This window comes from Ceratotherium simum, chromosome 2 (assembly GCF_057802395.1).
Source record: "Ceratotherium simum simum isolate JZ-2026a chromosome 2, ASM5780239v1, whole genome shotgun sequence".
Taxonomy (NCBI): Eukaryota; Metazoa; Chordata; class Mammalia; order Perissodactyla; family Rhinocerotidae; genus Ceratotherium; species Ceratotherium simum.
Window position 1 is genome coordinate 97,184,516 of NC_141901.1, and position 22,547 is coordinate 97,207,062.

General features: G+C 38.8%; 2 protein-coding genes across 11 annotated transcripts in view; one reads left to right on the forward strand and one right to left on the reverse strand.

Moving 5' to 3' along the window:
* The window catches only part of EFCAB7 (EF-hand calcium binding domain 7), a 38,777-nt gene extending 20,272 nt beyond the window's left edge, over positions 1 to 18,505 (reverse strand). For 2 of the 5 annotated variants that reach the window (XM_087449583.1, XM_087449560.1), the window contains exons 1-7: positions 18,419 to 18,486; positions 17,046 to 17,233; positions 13,170 to 13,381; positions 12,465 to 12,551; positions 12,023 to 12,100; positions 11,692 to 11,887; positions 11,129 to 11,250 (exon numbers count right to left, since the gene is read on the reverse strand). In XM_087449583.1, coding sequence (XP_087305709.1) covers positions 11,129 to 11,250; positions 11,692 to 11,887; positions 12,023 to 12,100; positions 12,465 to 12,551; positions 13,170 to 13,381; positions 17,046 to 17,233; positions 18,419 to 18,486 — 951 coding nt within the window. Of the gene's footprint in view, positions 1 to 11,128; positions 11,251 to 11,691; positions 11,888 to 12,022; positions 12,101 to 12,464; positions 12,552 to 13,169; positions 13,382 to 17,045; positions 17,234 to 17,476; positions 17,733 to 18,418 lie in introns of those variants that run through there. The other 3 variants (XM_087449576.1, XM_087449566.1, XM_087449580.1) reach the window with 3 other exon arrangements.
* ITGB3BP (integrin subunit beta 3 binding protein) overlaps positions 18,450 to 22,547 on the forward strand; it is a 71,004-nt gene continuing 66,906 nt past the window's right edge. Inside the window, exon 1 of one of the 6 annotated variants that reach the window (XM_087416961.1) lies at positions 18,450 to 18,868. Coding sequence is in view for 3 of the 6 variants with exons in the window: in XM_087416955.1 (XP_087273081.1) it covers positions 18,864 to 18,868 (5 nt within the window). In the remaining 3 variants the exon portion in view is untranslated. The remainder of the gene's footprint in view (positions 18,869 to 22,547) is intronic. The other 5 variants (XM_087416955.1, XM_087416983.1, XM_014788247.2 and 2 more) reach the window with 5 other exon arrangements.

The window sequence follows — 22,547 nt, forward strand, 5'->3', positions numbered from 1 at the left end:
AATGCTTATTATCTGACTGATGCAGGGCATCAATATAAACTGAGAAGGCAATCCATGAACTGTAGCTTGAAGGATCAGCAGCATTTAGATAATGAAAAGTGAGGAAAAGACATAATGGAGAGAAGAAATAAAGAAAAATAAAATTCATGACAGCTGGAGAAGTATTAAAGTAATAAAAAAACGAGTTGCAATAATCAGGTGATTAGTGCTTAGAGCACAGTAAGAATGAAGAAGTAAGGACCACTAAAACTGATGTGTTGAAAGAAAGAGATAAGACTTCGTATTTAAGAGATAAAATATGTGACAACCAAAATACACGTTTCAAGTCTAGGTAACTAAGAGAACACTGGACAAGTTTCACAGCTATAGCAAAACACTGAGAAACATCACTTTTGAAAGACCTTTCTATAAGACTGACTCCACCGCCTCTTGCTCTAGCCAAACCCTAGATCTCCTAGTCCAAACTTAGACGTCTACATGGGATCTCATAACTAAAGGTAAAACTTGAAGATGGCACCTTATGCAGAAAGTAAAGGATTCTTTATTGAAGGTATGAGAAATTGCGCCAATACCATAGATGCATGCAGAATTTCCACTTTACCACTAGTTGGCTTGCCTACCTAAAATGTAAGACATATTTCTGCTCTACTCCTAATGACTTCCAAAAATAGAGAATTAATGAGGTTTTGAAGTGACTTTAAAATGGGCCGGCCCCGTGGCTTAGTGGTTAAGTGCTCGCACTCCAATGCTGGCGGCCCAGGTTTGGATCCCGGGCGCGCACCGACACACCGCTTCTCCAGCCATGCTGAGGCCGCATCCCACATACAGCAACTAGAAAAGGATGTGCAACTATGACATACGACTATCTACTGGGGCTTTGGGGGAAAAATAAATAAATAAATAAAAATTAAAAAATTGAAGTGACTTTAAAGGATGATTTTCAAAAATTATCTCTAAGTGTATTTAGATAATAAGCTCAAGGCTTTAATGATATTAAGATAATCACTGAAAAGGTGTACGTTAGCTGTATAACAATAATATAATAATATCAAACATATTATTAATCCATTATAGAAGGATATACTATGGCACTGAAAAGGCAAAAACAAACATAATTTACGTTGAGATTGATTTCTCACTCATTTTAAAGGCTAAATTATCCTAACATGTACTTACACATCATTTTTACATTATATAAATCATAATTATTTTCATATTTTATATTATTTACACAGCACCAAAATACATTTAAAACTGGAAATTTAAAAATAGGAAAAAAGGGGCCAGCCCCATGGCTTAGTGGTTAAGTGCACGCACTCTGCTACTGGTGGCCCGGGTTCGGATCCCGGGCACGCACCGACGCACCGCTTCTCCGGCCATGCTGAGGCGGCGTCCCACATACAGCAACTAGAAGGATGTGCAGCTATGACATAGAACTATCTACTGGGGCTTTGGGGAGAAAAAGGGAAAAAAAGGAGGAGGGCTGGCAATAGATGTTAGCTCAGAGCTGGTCTTCCTCAGCAAAAAAGAGGAGGATTGGCATGGATGTTAGCTCAGGGCTGATCTTCCCCACACAAAAAAAATAATAAAAATAGGAATAAAAATCCCCATAGTTCCACACCCTAGTTTGGTTTTTATGTAATCCTTCCTAATACTGGCCTTATATAAAAACCTATTTTTTACATTCTTTTTTTTTTCTCTCTTTTTTTTTTTGCGAGGAAGATCAGCCCTGAGCTAACATCCATGTTAATCCTCCTCTTTTTGCTGAGGAAGACCGGCTCTGAGCTAACATCTATTGCCAATCCTCCTCCTTTTTTTTGTTTTTCCCCCAAAGCCCCAGTAGATAGTTGTATGTCATAGTTGCACATCCTCCTAGTTGCTGTATGTGGGACGCAGCCTCAGCATGGCCGGAGAACCGGTGCGCCAGTGCGCGCCCGGGATCTGAACCCGGGCCGCCAGTAGTGGAGCATGCGCACTTAACCGCTAAGCCACGGGGCCGGCCCTATTTTTTACATTCTAATTAACACTATTTTATGTTATAAATGTTATATTTGTTTAATGTTATATCCAAAACATTTTGCCATTGAAAGAGAAGAACAAAGTTGGGGGACTCACACTTCTTGATTTCAAAACTTACTACAAAGCTACAGTAATGAAAATAGTACAGTACTGGCATAAAGACAAATATATAAACCAAAGGAAGAGATTAGATAGCCCAGAAATAAACTCTCACATACATCATTAAATAATTTTCAACAGGGGCCGGCCCCGTGGCTTGGCAGTTGGGTGCACATGCTCCGCTGCTGGCGGCCCAGGTTCGGATCCCAGGCGCGCACCGATGCACCGCTTCTCTGGCCATGCTGAGGCCACGTCCCACATACAGCAACTAGAAGGATGTGCAACTATGACATACAACTATCTACTGGGGCTTTGGGGGGAAAACAAAAAAAAAGGAGGAGGATTGGCAATAGATGTTAGCTCAGAGCCGGTCTTCCTCAGCAAAAAGAGGAGGATTAGCATGGATGTTAGCTCAGGGCTGATCTTCCTCACACACACACAAAAAATAATAATAATTTTCAACAAGGGTAACAAAACCATTCAATGAGGGAAAGGACAGTCTTTTTAACAAACGGGGCCAAGAAAAATGGATATCCACAGGCAAAACAATTAATTCCGACCCTTACCTTACACCATATATAAAAATTAACACAAAATAGATTGAAGACCTAAATCTAAGTACTAAAACTATAAAACTCTGAAAAGAAAACATAGAGGAAAAGCTTCATGGCCCTGGATATGGCAATGATTTCTTGGATATGACACCAAAAGTACAGGCAACAAAAGAATATGTAGATAAAATGGACTACATTAAAATTAAAAACCTTTGTGCATCAAAGGGCACTATTAACACAGTGAAAAGGCAACCCACGGAATAGGAGAAAATATTTGCAAATCACATATCTGAAAACGGATTAATATCCAGAATATATTAAAAATTCCTACAACTCAACAACAAAAAAACAAAAAACTCAATTAAAAAAATGATCATGGCCCGCCTGGTGGCGCAAGCGGTTGAGTGCGCGCGCTCCGCTGCAGCGGCCCGGGGTTCGCTGGTTCGGATCCCGGGCGTGCACTGACGCACTGCTTGGCAAGCCATGCTGTGGCGGCGTCCCATATAAAGTGGAGGAAGATGGGCACGGATGTTAGCCCAGGGCCGTCTTCCTCAGCAAAAGAAGAGGAGGATTGGCGGATGTTAGCACAGGGCTGATCTCCTCACCAAAAAAAAAAAAAAAAAAAAAAAGATCATAACACTTGAATAGATATTTCTCCAAAGAAGACACACAGATGACCAATAGGCACATGAAAAAATGTTCGACATCACTTCATTAGGGAAATGCAAATCAGAACCATGAAATACCAGTTCATGTCTACTAGGATGGCTATAATCAAAAAAAGAGAAAATAATAAGTGCTGACAAGGATATGGAGAAACTGGAATCCTTGTGCTTTGCTGGTAGGAATGTGAAACGGTCAAGCTACTATGAAAAACAGTTTGGCAGTTCCCAAAAATTAAACACAGAATTACCATATGATCTAGCAATTCCACTTCTGGGTATATACCCAAAAGAATTGAAAGCACAGACTCAAACAGATATTTGTACACCCATCTTCATAGCAACATTATTCGCAATAGCCAAAAGATGGAAAGAATCCAAATGGCCATTGGCGGATGAATGGATAAACAAAATGTGAGTAAGATATTACTCAGCCTTAAAGGGGAATGAAATTCTGACACATGCTGCACATGGATGAATCTTAAGGACATTAGGCTAAGTGAAATAAGCCAGATACAAAAGGACAAATATTGTATGATTCCACTTACATAAGGTCCCTAGAGTAGTTAAATTCAGAGACAGAAAGTAGAACAGTGGATGTCAGGAGCTGAGCAGAGGGAGAAATGGGGAGTTATTGTTTAATGGATACAGAGTTTCAGTTGGGGATGATGAAAAAGTTCTGGAGACAGATGGTGGTGACAGTCACAAAACAACGTGAATGTATTTAATACCACAGAACTGTACACTTAGAAATTAATAAAATGGTAAATTTTATGTTATATAAGTTTTATCACAATAAGAAAAAGATTTTGCTAAGCAATATTCAAATTTTCAGTTTAACAGGTTATATAATTACCCACTGAGGTGGTATACCATTACTTACTTATTTCTAAAATGTTGGACATTTAGGTCATTTCCAATTTCTCATCAGTATAGATAATGCTAAAATGAATACTATTTTGTCTAAATGTTTTTCTTCTGATGAATAATGTCCTTCAGAAGAACTTCTAGGCAAAAAGTATGTATATTTTTAAGGTTAATGATGTGTTCACATATTGCTTTGCAAAACAGTGATGCCAATTTTACAATACTACTGATGGTGTATAATATAATAATTTTGCCATTACTATAACTTAGTCAGTAGTGGTATTAAAAAATTGGGTGGTAGGGGATGATTTCTTACGCCAGATGTGGGTACATAAAATATTCATTATAGTATTCCATACATTTTTGTATATGGTATTGTAATTGTTTTTGCATTAATTTATATTAATCCAATAAAAATGATATAACAATAAATAAAAGTTAGTATTGTAATAATTTTTGCATTAATTTAAATTTCTCTGATTACTAGCAACATTTCTACACATTTATTATTTTTGTCTCCTTTGCATCACCTGCCTATTCATCTCCTATTCTTGTAGCTCTATTGCAGACTTGGTATTTTTCTTACATATTTTAATAAACTCTTTTGACTATTTTAGATATTAACCACCCTTTGTAAGCTTTGATGCGTGTATTTTCTCTATTCTTTTAGTTCAGTTTTGGTTATTTTTCAACTTATGTAAGTTTTCCTTTTTTTTTTGCCGAGGAAGATTCACCCTGAGCTAACATCTGTTGCCAATCTTCCTCTTTTTGTATGTGAGCCACCGCAATAGCACAGCCACTGACAGAAGAATGGTGTAGGTCTGCGGCCAGGAACTGAACCTGGGCTGCTGAAGTGCAGCGTACCAAACTTAACCATTAGGCCACAAGGGCTGGCCCAAATTTTCCATCTCTATATTCATCTTTTCTTTGGAGATTTCTTCTTAAACTGAATTTTAAGAAATTACTGTTATTGCTGAACTATTACTCAAGCTTTCAGTCAGTCAATTAAGCACATGCATTGTCACACCTTTGCAATATAAAACATACAGGTACTTTTAATTCTGAGAAATTAACACGTGACCCTAAATTATTGGAAATCATCTTCATAAGTATATTGCCCATGGCAGAAACAAGGCACTATATATATTTCAACAACATCCCTATGAGGCAATGTGGGGTAGATATAAATTAGTTATTTTAATAAACAGAGAAATAGCGGTACCCAGAGGTTATACGGGTTCAGAGTTTTACAAGGAGTTTGTAGAAATATTAGGTCTGGAGTCTAAGACTTTTGGATCAATACTTTTACCATTAGATCATGTTTCCAAAAGAAAATATACTTAGGGTACTAAATTCAAGATTATAACACAATGAGGTTTAAACTTGGGCTTGAGCCAAAAGTTCAAGTACTATTAATGATAAGTAAGAGTATGTACAGACTTTCATTTAGCCTCCCTGTAAATCTCTTGGATGGGGATCTATTATGGACCAACAACAGATGCTGACATTACCTCAAAGCCAATTGGCTTTATTCAATATAGTCAACCTGACCTTGAAAGATGACTGCTATAGAGAAGAAAGGAAAGATATATGGTATTTAGATAAGTCACTCTTTGAGACAGTTTGAACTTTTTCCTTTCAATCAATTGTGACCATAGCATTATCAGACAGAATTTCATCTAATATATTTTATGAACATCTTATTTTATATTTACTCATCTGGCATGGTAAGGGATACCGGTTTAGAATTACAGACTATTAAAGGTAGAAGAAGTCTAAAAAGCAATCCAGCCCAGACTTCTCTTTTGATTGATGAAAGTCTGAAAAGTAAAGTGATATGCCTGGGTCACAATTCTTGTTGATTGCAGGACCAGAACCGAAACCTAGGTCTCCTTACTTTCTCTCCAAACTACCAGCTATATTCAAAATTCTGTTCTTTTCCACGCTTCAATATCTGTCATGATTTTTTAAAAATATTTAAAGAAACTTCAGGTATATGAAATTATTATAATAAAAATATGATAAAGCATTATCATATGGAATTATCCATATATTTAAGTATTAAAATAAACATAATTATTTGGTTTTCTTACTAAAAAAATTTAGATTTTAGTAGCTGGAAATTTCTTAAATTTGTATCGTAATCATGGGTGTAGCAGTCCCCCTCCCCAAGTTAAAAAAAATGTTGAAATGAAACTAAGAAATAATGCACTCTGGGGGCCAGCCCCGTGGCATAGCGGTTAAGTGCACGCGCTCCGCTGCTGTTGGCCCAGGTTTGAATCCCGGGTGTGCACAAACGTACCACTTGTCAGGCCATGCTGTGGCGGCATGCCACATAAAGTGGAGGCAGATCAGCAGGGATGTTAGCTCAGGGCCAGTCTTCCTCACCAAAAGAAAAAAAAATAGGAAAGAAATAATGCACTTTCCCTGGTACACTGGCAGTAAACATAATTTGCGGCATTTGGGAAACTCAAAGATGGAAACATTTTTCCATGTGCTTACGGTATTTCTGGGGGCAGTACCACGGGCTGACAGAAGATGTCTTTATAAAATTTAGCTGGGGAGTGGGTTAAATATTTTTATTAGAGGTCTTTCCTCAGTTCTAATTCTAGAAAAGGTGCAGGTAAAAGGGAATCTGTAAGTTTCTTTGGAAAGGTAACCAACCTGCATACTACAATACACAGTTAATAAGGCTGGAAAACAGTAAGACATCAGCTATTATAAAATAGAAGTAAAATTAATGCCACATTATTATATCAACCAGACTTCAGTGTAATCATCATATTATTTTGAAAAATAAATAACATTACTAGGAGAATTTGTAGCTCTCCCGTTTAAAAGGAAGCATTCAAAATTTTAAGATCTGCCAGACATGAAACACACAATGCTTATTCAACCCAAATTTCCTTTAAAACAAATAGACTTTCAATAACACAAAGCTTTTTCTCTAGGACTTAGACTAAAATGTTATGAATTAAAGGAAAAAAGTACTGACAAATTGGCTGGCTCATTCAAATAAATCAATTTGAAAGGATTAATCTATAATAATAGATTAAGTTGACAGCTTGAGTATTATTAAAAAAATGGAAGAAGACTGAGTTTTAAAAAAATTTTTAGAATGAGAGTAAGAAATTCCACATATGATATAATTTTTTGACAATATAAAGCAAAAATAAAATAGTAACTTGTAATTCTTATATACAGCATAAGGTGGTGCTATATTCTACCAATTCAGGTAAACTCATATAAAAGGAAATAGAACTATTAATTCATTTATTTGTCATATACAAATTTTACTTATTTTCATTCACAATGTATAAGGAAATGCTGAAAAGCACAAACTAAAAACAGTAAAGTTGAAAATTCTAGCTATCAAAAACCTTAAACATATCAGTAAAGTTACATTTTTCTTGGAACACTGTAGAAAACACAATTTGTTTTGACATACACTTCTCTATTATTATTAAAGTTTTAGGTGAGGTAGAATTATTAAGCAATAGACCTGCCAAGACTTAGTCAGAGGAGGAACTTATGTATCATCATTATCATCATCACTGTTGTTTTTTATAAAGCTATCCCATGTCACATACTTAGCTATTTGCTTTTTGTTAAGAGAAGTAAACAGTTACTGCACTTTTTGTTATTAAAGAATTATAAACTGTACATACTTAAAAACAAAAGGTTAAATAGATAATTTATAAAGGGAAAAACTGATTTGGACTGCCACCTAATTGATGAATTGAACTGATCAACATTTTGAAAATATAAGAAACTTTTGTAACAAAATTATTTGGAACCTTCACGAAAATTAAGTTAGACAACCATTTCAAGTTTAAAATGTGTATATTTGTATTGTTATATACATACACATATATATAACATGTTGCACAACATATTCATGTATATTGTTGAATATATGTTATATGTTGAATAACGTGTTACACAACACATATACATATATGTAAAACATAGGCATATTCTAATTAGGAGTCTGTATAGGAAATAGTGCATTTCTAGAGTTTATAACTCATGGTTTGGGGCTTTCTCTAATTCTTGTCATGACTGGCAACTGAAGTTATTCTCTCAAAGAAAAATTCATGACATTCCTTGCACATTACAAAACCTAAGCAAATGGATACAATTCAGGATTAAAAAAAGAATAGTGATACCGTACCTACATATGGTCTTAGAAAGAAAGAAATACACGTATAGTCCCTATAAGGGTCTTATTTTCCTCCAGTAATTCAGGCCTTTACCAATCATGTGGATTTATGGTTTAAAATCTGGCTTATGCATACCCCATTACAACAATTTTCTAATTTCTGAAAGACCCTTCTTCTCTGTCCCAATTCTATATTTCTTCACTCCACATGAAATTGAGATACTCAAACTTGTTTAAAACAGATTTAAAGTACTTGAAGAAAATTAATTTAACAATTCTTTTAGTCACTTATTCTATCAATTTCGATGAAAACAAATTATATAATAACTATATTCATAACCAAGTACTTCTCAGAGTCGTTATGAAACTTAAGAAATATATAAAATTTATGAAATTTATAAAAAATAACTTCCAAATCAAATGCAAAGAACTCAATCCTGCTGAAAAACAAAAGGGTTACAGATTTTGAAAAAACTCATTTCAGCTCATCTAAGAAATAGATAGTAAACAACAGTGGGCAGTATCAAGACGAGAGATAGGATATAAAAGTCAGGTAAATAATAAGAAGGCTATCAAGTATTTCCAAAAGACATTGGATTTTACATGAAAGTCACAATTTAAAAGTTGACAGTACATGCCATCTTCTTTTAATCATTAAGTTCTCCTAGAACCTTTTAATCAAATCCCAATTATCATCAGCACCATCCCTGCTCTAGATGTCTTAGATGCAAAACTTAAGTAGTCTTTTGTTATATAATCACTATGGCCTAGAGACTGATTCCGGCATTGTCTGTTAGATCTGTCCCTTTCCTCCTATGTTCAGGCACCACCTTGGGCCTAGCTGTCATCCCTTTATATTTGGATAACTCTACCAGCCTCTCAGATAGTCGCCCCAATTTGAGGTCTCCGTGCACAATATATAATACAATAGTAGAATAACTTTTCTCTGACTATACTTTCATCATATTATTCCCATACAAAGACTTTCAGTCATTTCTTAGTTCTATAATAATATTAACAACGCTATTATTTATTAAAGTCAATACTAGGTCCCTGGCACTGTGTTAAATGCTTTATACACGTTAGATGATTTACATCTTTCAAAAACACACTAAATATAGCTATTCTCAATTTATATAGATAAGGAAACTGAGACTCAGAAGGGCTGCTGACTAACTTACTAAAGGTCACACAAGTCTGTCTCCATCCAAAGGTCTTCATCAGCACCTAGAACAGTGCTTGGCACAGAGTGGTCACTCAAATATTTGTTGAATAAATGAAGAAATAAGTGAAACACTCTGCTATACTATCTTGATATATTGTTAATAATCAAATGAAAATTTTTATGTTTTAATTCAAGGCTCATATTTTACATTAAGCAAAATAGCTGGCATACATTATCTTTTCAGTAACTATTTGTTGAGTTGAACTAAATTAAAAGAATTGTATTGGTATGAGCCCAATTAACAAGAGCATGACACTAGAAAAAGTCTTATTATGGTTTTAATATAATCCATATTAATATTTATTTATATCTCTCTTTATACTGGCTAAAATTATGTTTATACTTTTGAATCAGGTTAACTATAATTATTTAACTAAGTTCATTTTATTAGCATTCGATTTAGTTGCAAAATACAAGCTTCCATTGGTGGAAAATAATATTGTTGGAACACTAAATATTGTGTGTGAACACGCTTGACACGCACACCAAATTGCTTAGGGTGTATAGATTCCTAAACAGTCTGAAGAAAATTCCTTGGAGATAATGTTTTAAAATTTTAATATAGAACAAATATCACTGTCTAGCAATTTAAAGATATAAGGGACTTCAGAGTTCAATAACAAATACAGAGTTGTTATTTGAAACAAAAATGTAGCTCTTGAGAACAATCAGTTCAGTTTTCTAACAGCAGTTATAGTATGTGGTCATAACCATTTTTCCCCCTTTTACGGAAGTCTCTAGGTACACATTTTTAATGTATCCTAGCAGTTTCCAGTTAATGTTTTATATTTCTGTAGCTATTATTTTCTGTTGAAAGAAAACTAGTAAAGGTTGAGTCTAGACAGGGAAAACAAAGGAAGAAGATCAATATTAACACTCTAAAAATATTGACCTAGCAAAGTGACTTTGTTATCTTTCTCCCATAGGAATTGATATTGAATGAATGATTTATTTATAAGAAACACCTATGCAAAGTATTTGTTAAACAAAACAAAAAAATTGCTTGGCAAAGTACACAATTAGAGAATCTATTCATCAAGTTTGGAAATTGAACAGTCACCATTTTCAAACTGAAGACCTTTTTTTTTTTTTTTTTAAAGTGGTTTCTTTTTTTTTTTTTTTTAAGATTATTTTTTTTTTTATTTATTTTATTTTTTCCCCCCAAAGCCCCAGTGGATAGTTGTGTGTCGTAGCTGCACATCCTTCTAGTTGCTGCATGTGGGACTCGGCCCCAGGATGAACGGAGAAGTGGTGCCTCGATGCGCACCCGGGATCCGAACCCGGGCCGCCAGCATCGCAGCGCGCGCACTTAACCACCAAGCCACAGGGCCGGCCCTGAAGACCTTTTAATAATATTCTTATTCATCATTTTTACTTCAAAAGTATTAGAACTGACTTATAGGTAGAAGTGCTACAATACACAGAAAACCTCAAAGAATTATTTCATAAACTTTATTGGTTCTCTGTAGATACCACATAGTTATTAACAAAGTCAAATTTTTTTCAAAAAAAGTCATATCTATTAATTAAAATACTATACCTTTACTGAGTTTGGCTCAGTTAACTTTGAGTTTCGGTTACTATTAGCACCCATGGTAATTGTGAAGGAGACAGATGTTTTGAACTTTCTAGTTGTTGCCAGTAAAGAAGCCCTGTTGTCACCTGTAACAAGTAATAGTTATTTGGTCTCATATTACGAAAAGTTGTCAAAGAGACTTATTTCTAAACACAGTGTAGTATAAAGGGTCGATGTATTAATTTCGTTCTCTTTGTTCTTCCTATTGAAATAAAGTCAGAAGTTTTATATTTATCGGGCTTTAATGGTCCCTAATTTATGGGCTAATAAGATTCTTTATTACAATATGTCACCTTTTAGCCTGAAACTTGAGTTTTAATAAAGTATAATGAGCATAGCCAAGTCAAGTTCCATAATAAAATTTTACTTCAACAGATTTTTACAGCTAAGAGAGTCTAGAAACAGTAGCTAACAAAAGTTGGATTCTCATTTGTTTTATCACTGACAAGGTAGGATGAAAGGAAAAATCTATCTGAATATGACCCTCCATTCTTGATCAAGAAATTCTTAGTGTCAAAAGTAAATACCTTTATTTGTGAACGTTTCCTCATCAGTTTTTCTCATGATTCTAGGCGATGGTTTTGGTACTGGTGATGGGTCCCTTTCAGGGGACGCTTCGATGTGGCTTCCAAAATGTTGACGCTTCAGTTTACTGTCAACCTCTAGTTTTTCTAGAGCAGTTTTGAGACATTGCTCATTGGTTGTCAGATATAATTTACAAAACTACAGGAAATAAAAAAGGAGCCCAGTGGGTAAAACATTCAGTCACACCTTTGGGTGCAGAAGACAGATGCACATTAGTAGGCAAGGGATAGACTGATAGATGGAATATATTTCCTACTGAACTAGACTACTCACTTTATTTTCTAGGATCAGATTGACCACCCTCAGGTGACCCAGTGAAATGCAACCACGATTCAATGAGGAAGTCATACTCTGAGTGAAAATAAAATGTTACACAAAGAGAGGTGATTTATTTATTTTTTACAAGATGTGTAGACTTGCGTTTGTTCTCAATAATTTTTATGATTCTTCCACCCCAGAAAAAGCATATTTCTGAGGAGAGTCTCTATGTTTCTGTGTGTCCATGTGTGTGGGTGCACATGCATGTATTTTAACTTGGTTATATTACTTTTAACACAGTCATCAGATTACAACTGTGGGGCTGGGAAGATTAAATTTCAAGTACAGGTAGCACACAAAACATAAGTATGCCACTGCCATCATTAAAAAGAAGTGCCCCTTTAAAAATACTTCTCCTACACATTAGGCAAATTTACATCAATATGAGCTTATGTACCTTGATGTAGTCAAACTTGCCATCAGCATTTACATCAGCCAAATTTATTATGGCATTTACTTCTTCTCGAGTCATCTTCTCACCTCTCTGAAAAAACAAGATTTATTTTAAAGCAACATGACTATCACTTTGTTATGCACAGGGTGAGCAGAAATTCATTTTAATCTTTTCCACAAGTTTGAATATATGGTTTCATTATAAATCCCAGAATGAGTATTACATCAAGCAAGAATGAAACTGTTGTACAAAATAAAATTTCACAATTTCGTTAAATTTTGTAAAAGTGTGAATTTCAGTTTACTAAATTTCAACAACGTGTATCATAGATTCAGTAATAACTACTATTGATTTAGAGTAATACTTTCTCACATTGTACCAAGACACAGAATGGATTCCTAATCCCATTTATACTTTGTTTCTCTTTTACTTATCACATATGAACCTATCACTGATTTACAAAGAATTCTCGGAAAGAAAGAACTGCAAAGGAGCACAAGGGGATTGCAACATGGGCTCAGTTTTATACCTTATCTTTTATTTACAAAGCCCCTTTCATCCAAAAGGACGCTTAAGCACTTTATAAACAACATATATATGACTCATTTCACCTGCCAATGAAGTAGTTATTGTTAATGTGGACTTTGGTAGCCAGAGCTAGATTCTAAGTTGTTTTGTAAAATATGCCTATTACAAAACAGATCTTACCTTTGTTAGAAGTTTATAAAGGTCAGTGTGTAAAATGGAGCCATCATCATTTACATCTAATTGCTTAAATGATTTTAGCAGTTCTGCTTTTGAAGTAGGTTTTTCCTTCCTTAAAATTACACAAAAATCATCAAAATTCAGTTTGGCAGTTTGAGGAGTCCAATACTTATTAATGGTCTTTTGGGATGGATTTCTTCCTGCATGCTGAAGAACTGCCCAATAAAACAAGTGTTATTTGTTATAGTAACATCTGAAATTGGAATTCAAGTGTATTTTTTCTTTAAATCATTATATATTACAATATTATACAAAACTTCACACATACCAATATATTACCTTTGGTGTGGATAATCTAGTGATATCAATGTATGCCTGACTTTCAAAAATGAAAAATATCTATGTTACCAGCTAAAGATTCTTGATTTATTAATATCAGAATTAAATAGATTTTTCCTATTCTGACAGTTGTTTCTCAATCTACATAGTTTAATTAAATGATAATACCCGATTTACTTTGTAAGAGTGCCTGGAGCAAAAAATATATATATATATTAAAAACAATCATCCACTTGTTTGAGGATGTTAGAATAACCACAAAAAGTATAAATTATTACTTCTTCTGGCTCAACAAATATCTTAATGAAATGAGGAAACTATTAGTTTGAGAATATTACCGTCAACAAGACACGATAGCTAAAACATTCATCATTGCTAGATATCAGAGTTTCAAGAACAATTAATCATATCCCAAACGTCAAATATATGCACAAAAAATATCTACTTGAAGTTATAACCCTGCTAAAAATCAAGAATGTCAACGTACTTTGGGAGAAGACTATTACAGAGATGCAATGGTCAAATTACTTTTCATTTTTAACCAAAACATTGAAAAATAGTCCTATAACCAGTTATTCATAAGAAATTCCTATTTTATTTTTTTATAATTTTATTTATTTATTTTTTTCCCCGAAAGCCCCAGTAGATAGTTGTATGTCACAGCTGCGCATCCCTCTAGTTGTTGCATGCGGGACGCGGCCTCAGCATGGCCAGAGAAGCGGTGCGTCGGTGCGCGCCCAGGATCAGAACCAGGGCTGCCAGCAGCGGAGCATGCGCACTTAACCGCTAAGCCACAGGGCTGGCCCAGAAATTCCTATTTTAAAAGCCATGACCTTAAACCTATGAAAAGCGAAGAATTACGACACAAGAAACACTTTGTATGTTTGCATATGTCATACCACACTAAAATATAATGGCTTCAAACAAGTGTAGCTATTTTGTACAATTGAATAGGAGTAACTTGGTAATTTGCAAATAAACAAATCTCTGCATATTAAGACTTATCACCATCTAAAATGAACCAGTGATAAGTTTCCTAAGCACTATAGGAGGAATTAACATAATTTTTAAAGGCATAATTGTCCTGAACTGTGCTACCAACTTCTATTATAAAATCTTATATTTGCTACTTCCAACTTTCTTAAGTGAGATTTCATGAGATCTGTGCATTGTCAATCAGCACTAAAAAACGATAATACGGATATTCTACAATTTAATGTAATAAGGACTAATATATATAAAACAATTTAACTAAAGACATATCCTCCAGGAAATAGGAACCAGATCAGGGTAATCAACACAGACATTTATGAGTCAATTATATTGAACATTCACTGTGCACAGCATAATACAGGGTGATTTTTTTTCCAGAGATACAAACTTCTTGGTTTCTAAGAAGTTTTATAATCTAAATAGGAAGTCCACATCTGAAGTGTAAAATTGCTACCTGTGGTCATTTTTTTCTTTATATAATTTCATTTATCTATTTTTTTTTCCCCCAAAGCCCCAGTAGATCGTTGTAATGTCATAGCTGCACATCCTTCTAGCTGCTTTACATGGGACGCGGCCCCAGCATGGCCGGAAAAGTGGTGCGTCGGTGCGCGCCCAGGATCCGAACCCGGGCCGCCAGGAGTAGAACATGCGCACTTAACTGCTAAGCCACAGGGCCAGCCCTGTGGTCGTGTTTTATGGTTAATAACATATCAGAAGTGCACGGACTAAGAGAAATGTTCTTATCCTCCAGATTACACCAGTGCATCATATGTAGATAAACACTGGCACAGAAACAAGATCATCATCTAGAGGTGACTTTCAGAGCTAACAAAAGCTGTAGCTCTGGTGAATCTTCCATTCATCTAGAAAGCTTTTGTGGAAATTTGTAGTGGAGATAATATGATTTTTTAAAAAATTTCCACAGGTTTATTTTGGACGCAGACAAAAGCCCTTATTACCATGCTGCCCTAGGAATAAAAAATAAGTAAGCATCTTGCCTAGGGTATAAATGGACAATTTCTTAATTCATCAAGAGAATCAGGGAAAAGGCATACATGTGTTAGGATTCCATTCCCAGCCAAGCTCCATCCTTTAAAAGTTGGAAAGACAAGTAGGACATAAATGAAGTTGTGATTTGAAGCCAAAAGTCATTGTGAAAGAAAACGGTATTTTGCGTCCAGCTTTGGGGAAACAGGTGCGTAACTCTTTCCCACAAGTGGCAGCTCAGCATACACTTGTTGCTATCTTCAATAACAAAATATTTTAAAATTGTAGTGTTAATTACAGAACTTTCTCAGAATAAAATTAATTATGCCAAAACACATACTTAGTAAGAAGACATTCCCATACCTAAAAAATAGGTATAACTTAGTAGCCTACTAACCTAACTTTAATCTCCAGTTATAGAGTTAGTTGGAGCCTATTATCTAAGTCTAATAATAGTAATAACATTATGTAACTGTAGATATTTAAAAGTTTACACCAAAATACTGATCTTTTGTCAGGGTTTTCTTTAAGCTTTGACATGAGTCTATAATACCCGTATTATTTACTAAAGTTGGAAAAAAAATAGGAACTCTAAAGCTAAATCTGTCAGATTTTTTTTTTGCTGAAGATTCACCGGGAGCTAACGTTTGTTGCCCATCTCTTTTGGCTTGAGGAAGCTTAGCTCTAAGCCCACATCTGTGCCAATCTTCCTCTACTCTGCATGTGGGTTGCCGCCACAGCACAGCTGAGGAATGGTGTAGGTCCCCGTTGGGTATCCGAACCCATGAACCCGGTGGAGCGAACTTAACCAGTACGACACTGGGCCAGTCCCTGTTAGATTTTTTATTTAAGGAAACTGCTTCCAAAGTTGGAAAAATAAGTTTCTCTACTCACAAAGTTATTAGCCTCAATGAAACTGACATGAATATTAAGTGTTATCTGGTATTGTTTGTCTTTTGAGACTAAAGACCTCCAAGTCATCAGATACACCTGGCAAGGTCCAAATTCATTGATGTGGGGGATATCTGCAACCAGAGGAATTTAAGATACGATAATGGAGAGAAGCAAAAAAAAGACCAACCCTCCCAACAAAAACCAAAAAAAAAAACAAAAAACCAGAAATTTTACTTCTTTTTTAAAATTTCACTTATTTCCTAATACTTCTCTTTTACAATCATTCAACCCATTTTTATATATCCTTTACATTTCCCCCAGTCTAGGTCAAATTCAGACTAGTGATTCAGATGCCAAAAGTGTTTTAATTCTATTATAAATCTTAAATTACCAAAATGAGAATTAAAAAAAAAATACTTTTAAGCAAGTAATTGATGGAAGCTATAAAAATACTAATCTAGTCTGTAAAAACATGGAAAGTTTTATTTTGAAGCTCCCAGAATACGTAACCATATAAAATGGCACAATAGCATAATGTAGTCTCATTGCTCAAGCTTCACTAAGAAATTGGGACGATTCAACAACGTAATTTTAGTTCCAGTCTTTCTGACCTATTAGATTTCAAGAAATAAGGCAAAATACTTAAATTTAAAAAAAAAATTTTACCTAAGTAAAGTTGATCCTTAGAAATAATGTTTTCTAAGCTGTTTTTGAAAACAGTGAAGTAGGCAGCTCTACAATTCATATAAAATATCTCCTCTTCAGTTAGTGGAAATCTCTTTGCTCGAGGACTCTCTGAGGGCGTTGATTTCTGACTGGAGAAACCTGCATCACTTCCTGGACTGATGGCCATTCTATTGGAAAATAATTTTAAAATTGTTTTAGTCAATGTTAATCCCCCAGAACGCAAACGTCCTCTTGCCTTTCCAATGGGGGAAAAAAATCAAGACATTCAAATTTTTACACGTGGAAAAACAGACGAACACTGTAACATGCACGTGGTTGTATTATCATGCGTTGAACTAGAACCCGCCTCCCGCAGCTGGTTTCTAACTGTGTGTATATATGTATGTGTGTGTGTGTATGTGTGTGTACACCTGCACGGGAGCCAAAGCAACAACGACGGGACGACGACGACGACAGCGCCCAGCGCGCAGGCACGTGGAGCTCAGTGCCCGCACCGGCCGCCCTCGAGGAGCCGCGGCGAGAACGCGGACACCGCCTCTCCCGCGCTGAGTCTCCGCGCGCAGCGCCACGTCTTCACCCGCTGCGTCTCAAACCCCCCGTACGGCACCGCCGTGAGGGCGCAGAGCCCCGTCGCTGACCGCGAGGCTTCGCGCTTCCCCGCCCCGGCGGCCGGGCACTGCTGCCCGTCCCACAGCAGCAGGCGCTCGCGCTCCCGCCCCAGGGCCGCGAACGGGGGCTTCTGCGCAGGTCACCGGCCACAGCCCCGGGGCCTCAGCTCCCGGCCCGCCCTCCCAGCTCGGAGCTCCAGACACATCCCAGGCTGACAAACGGAATGCGCCCGGCTCGGCGACGACACAAGCGGGGTGCCCTCGGGAGCCGCGCGGCCGCAGCCCCAGCCCACTGACGACACTGGCCGCCCGGACTCGCGCACCGCGCCGGCTCGGCAGCCCGCAGGCCCGCGCCCCTGGCCCGGCAGACGCTCCTCAGGCCGCCGAGGGGAACGTCCCGGGGGCAGGGGCGGCCACCCCGCAGCGTCCCACAGCGGAAGCGTTCCCGCGGGACCCCGCGGACCCGGCTCCCGACAGGGGGCCGCCGGCGGACGCCGCCCGGACGGCCGGGGGCCCAGGGCGCACGCGCTAACGGCCCCAAACACGCCCCACACGGCCCGCGAACCAGCGGAGGACCGCGGCTCCGGCGTCCGAGGCCCGGACACGGCCCCGCCCTGCCCTCCCGAGAGGACCGTTCCACGTCCCGTCCCTCGGGGCGGGCCCCGCGTTCACGGACTCATTCCCGGGAAGCCGGACGAGCACCGACGGACAGAGGGAGGGCCGCGGGGCCAAGACCGCGCGTACCTGCCGCTGCGCCTCACCGGCCCGCGAGCGCTCGCCGCCCCCCGCCTCGGCCCGCCTCTGGTTACCATGGCAACCGCGCCTCGCCGCCGCCGGAAGTACGAGCCGGAGCATCGCCCCAAACGGTCCGGCTAGAAATCGAGGGAGGGTAGATCCGGAGAGGACGGAGACGGCGCTGTGCTTCTCCATGGGGCTGTTCCTGCCGGAGTCGTGAGGGGGTCCTGTGCTGTCCCCGGGGGGAGCTCGAGGCCGTCCTGGGCGTAGACCCTCCTCTCCCCGCAGACCCTCGGAGCCCGCGGGGCGCGGCGGGTGTTTCTGGCGGGCCGCGTTGAGGGGGACGCCGCGTCGCTCGCGCGCGCTTTTCGGGCGGCGCGTCTCCCGGGAGGCGGTGTTTTGGGAAGGTGGCCCTGGGGCTGTCGTCCGGCGGCGAGGCTTCCGCAGGGTGGACATGCGGTAGGTCTGTCGCGTGGCCCGCCCCGTCTTCACCCCCTCGGCCGCTCCCGGGCCGCCCGCCTGCCCGGAGCCTCCGCGGCCGGAGGAGTGGCCGCGGGCGCGCTGACGGGAGCGGCCTGAGGCGGCTGCCGCGTGCCCGCCCCTCCCGGGCACGGACGGCGCAGGGGCGCTCGGGACCCGGCGGGCGCCTGCACGAGGCGGCTCGTCCGGGTCCCGGACGGGCTCCCGCTCTCGGACCGGGAGGCGTGGCCGGTTCCGTGAGGGCTGTGCAGCCTGGCGAGCGCCCGCCGACCGCGCTCCGCTCCCTCCTTACTGCTGTCCTCCAGAAACTTGCTAAGCTCGGGAAAGAAGCGTTTGCGGGGAGGGGGATCGTGTCCAACACGCGGCATCGGCCGGCCGCGCCGTGTCCCGGCCTGGGTCCGCTCCTGGACTCTGCCGGGGTCACTTACTCCGCCGGCACGTGCAGGTGTGGGCACATGCGAAGTCGCAGCGCGGGAAGTGTTTGTACCAATAGGAGTTGACGGGAAGGTGGGAGGGTGTGCGGAGGTAAGCGATCCGCGCAAGACGAGGTGGACGTGAGGAAGGCCGACATGAGGGCGGTCCACACGAGGGAGGCCGGTGTAGAAGAGCAGCCCTGCTGGAGCCTTGAATGACCCCGACTGACTGCCAGCCGGATCTGCACTCGCCGCAGATCTGCCTGCTCTGCAGATTTCACCACCGCTGCGTGTGCATGTCCCTCCCAGCTGCCGTAAGATGGAACCTGTGATGACCCCAGAACAGAGTCTGTGCTGATAGCCATCATCAGTGACAACTGGAAGACCTGGTGTGGCGCTCCCGTCTGTTCTGTAACACCTGAGGGTCAACCTTCCTAACCCCGCCCCAGTAACCCAGGGGCCGACGTAACTGCTGTAAGGCTTTGTGCCCCTTAAGATGGTTTTTTTAGACATTAGTGGGCCATCTTCCCTCTTGCTAGCAAGCTGTGATAAAAAAGTCCCTTTTCTCCTACCACCTTGCCTCCTGACTATTGGCATGCCTTGCCGTGGGCAGACAAACCCCCTTTTTTGGGGGTAGCGTAACCTGCATTTATTGAGTCTGTAAGGATGATTTGAGTACTGTTTAGCAGGTGACCTACATTTTTGTTGTTGAATTCTAAAGAAGGGCGCTAGGGGGTAGGGACTGCTGTTATTTCTACTTTCCAGAGAAGGAAACAGCACCCAATAGGATGTGCTGCACATAGGTGTCAATAAAGACGTGTTTTGCTTATACCCTTATAAGTTATGGATTATTGAAGAGGTTTTCCTTTCCCCAGAATTAAGCAGCAAGACTTGGCTCCCTTCTGTTGCCCTAGAGAAATAACCCGGTTAGCACGTATACAAAAATCCCTACTGAGGAGGAATACAGTGGAAACTGGGGTGTGTGTGCCTAACAAGTGGTGATACTTTCTGAGCTCGGTTCCTGCTCTGTAATAGGTAGTGGGGAACCAAAAAGCTATTAACTATTAACAGTTTTGGACAACTTTTTTTTTAACATATTGACAGGTACACGTTATATTAGGAGAATCTGTAGTAAGTATATTCTGACAATAAATACATGGCCTTGAAGTTGACATTCCAAATATACAGTTGTCTCTTGTAGTGATGGGAGGTTGGTTCCAGGACCCCTGCCATCCAAATCTGCAGGTGCTCAAGTCCTGTAAACAAAATGGCATAGCGTTTGCATATAACCTGTGCACATCCTGCTGTATACTTGAAATAATCTCTAGATTACTTACAATACCTAATACCACGTAAATGCTGTGTAAATAGTTATTATACTGCATTGTTTAGGGAATAATGACAAGAAAAAAAAATCTGTACATGTTCAGTACAGATGCAGCCATCATAGGCCTTTTGATTGACGGGTGCGGAACGGGCAGATATGGAGGGCCGACTGTATAGCAACTTTGCTGAGTTTATATATTTTGGCAAAGTGATTTAAGACTAAATTAATGGTTAGATAATGTATAAAGCATAATGGCATTTTAGTATAGGCTCTCCATCATTGTTTGTAAACTTATTTTTCAGTGTGGTGAAATTATAAAGTCACAAATGGTGGTGCAAAAAGTCATCTTGGCAAAGTTACATATGAAGGTCTAGTTTTTAAGTGATGTTGAGATGGTGACTTTCTGGTATGCACTGGCAAGACTAAATGGGATTGTGTGATCTATCTCCTGTCTAATTTCTTTGAACCTTGACGGGAAAAAAATGTAATGAGTAATTGTGGAAATATACATTGCCTAAATGAATAAATAGAATCCTAAATAGAATTAAATAGAATTCCTAAAATAAATGGGAAAGAGCAAATGTTCAACGACAATAGAGTGGATGGATGAATCTTAAAAACATGCTTGGTGAATGAACCAATTTGTAGAAGATACATATAGTATATTATCTTTATAAAGCTCTTTAAGAACAAGCAAAAGTAAACTATTATTTAGGATTCTGTATGTGTACTTGTGATAAGATTATTAAAGGAAAAAGCAGAGAAATGATAAGTACAAAATTCAGTTTAATGGTTGCCTTTTTGGGAAAGCACATGGAATAGAGGAGGAGCATAGAGGTGTACCCACCAGTATTGGTAATGATCTAGTTCCTAAATTGTGTGGTGACTTTGTAAGTGTTTATTTTCTTATTAAGCTTCATAACTTGCTCATCTTACATGTATTCTTTAGTATGCATCAAATACTACTTAAAATGTTTTTAAAGGATTTAGAGATTACCTGTCTTGACTTAAGTACTCAGTAAGTATAGTTTTCTCTGCCTTGTCTTTGGTCCTATAAGGCAGATGCTCTCTTGCAACTGGGAAAACAAATGAATTAGGTAAATGCTACTCCTGGTTTCATTACGCTGATCATCTGCCCTTTCAAACTTGCTTCTCCTCTGTGTACGTTATAAAGTTGGTGGCACTATCATTTCTCTATCTAGGTTGAAACCTTAATTTTTTATTATTATTATTTTTTTTGGATTCGAAAACTTTGGAGTAAGACAAACCGGGGTTTGAACCTTGGTGTTGCTTCTTTACCAGCTGTGACGGTTAGATTGTTACTCAGTGTCCTCATGGATAAAATAGTTACTCAATAAATATTTATTAATTGAATGATAAAGGTGCTGCTTTGAAGCGATTTCATCCTATATAGACAAATTTCACACCATGTTTATATTTGCATAGTACTAAAGTTAAACAAACTTTAATAATAGTTCTTGCTATAAATAATCAAATCCCATTCTAGTGCATTTTTTCCCTTAACATCTTTTCCTTTATAAAGTTTCTTAGTACCACCTGCTTAGTCTTTCTAATTAGTGTGGATCAGTATGCTAATTCAGCCAAGAACTGGTGAGAGTTAATTTTATTCTATTCCAAGCTATAGACTGAACTAAGGTTATAAAGTTGGAATAGCATTAGTGTTGGAGAAAACTATTTGTAACAGTATTTCTGTGGGATCCATACTGATGATGTATTCATAAAAATCTGAGAGTTTTCTGAGAGAACTTTAAAATATTCTTTCTTTTCCTTCATAGAGGAAAATGAATATAAGCATATTCTGGATCTGATAAGCTATTTTATTGCACCTATTTGGGTTTGTAGTTATGCTGGTGGTAATGCTAAGTACAATGATTTTTATTGTGGATTAATTACAAAG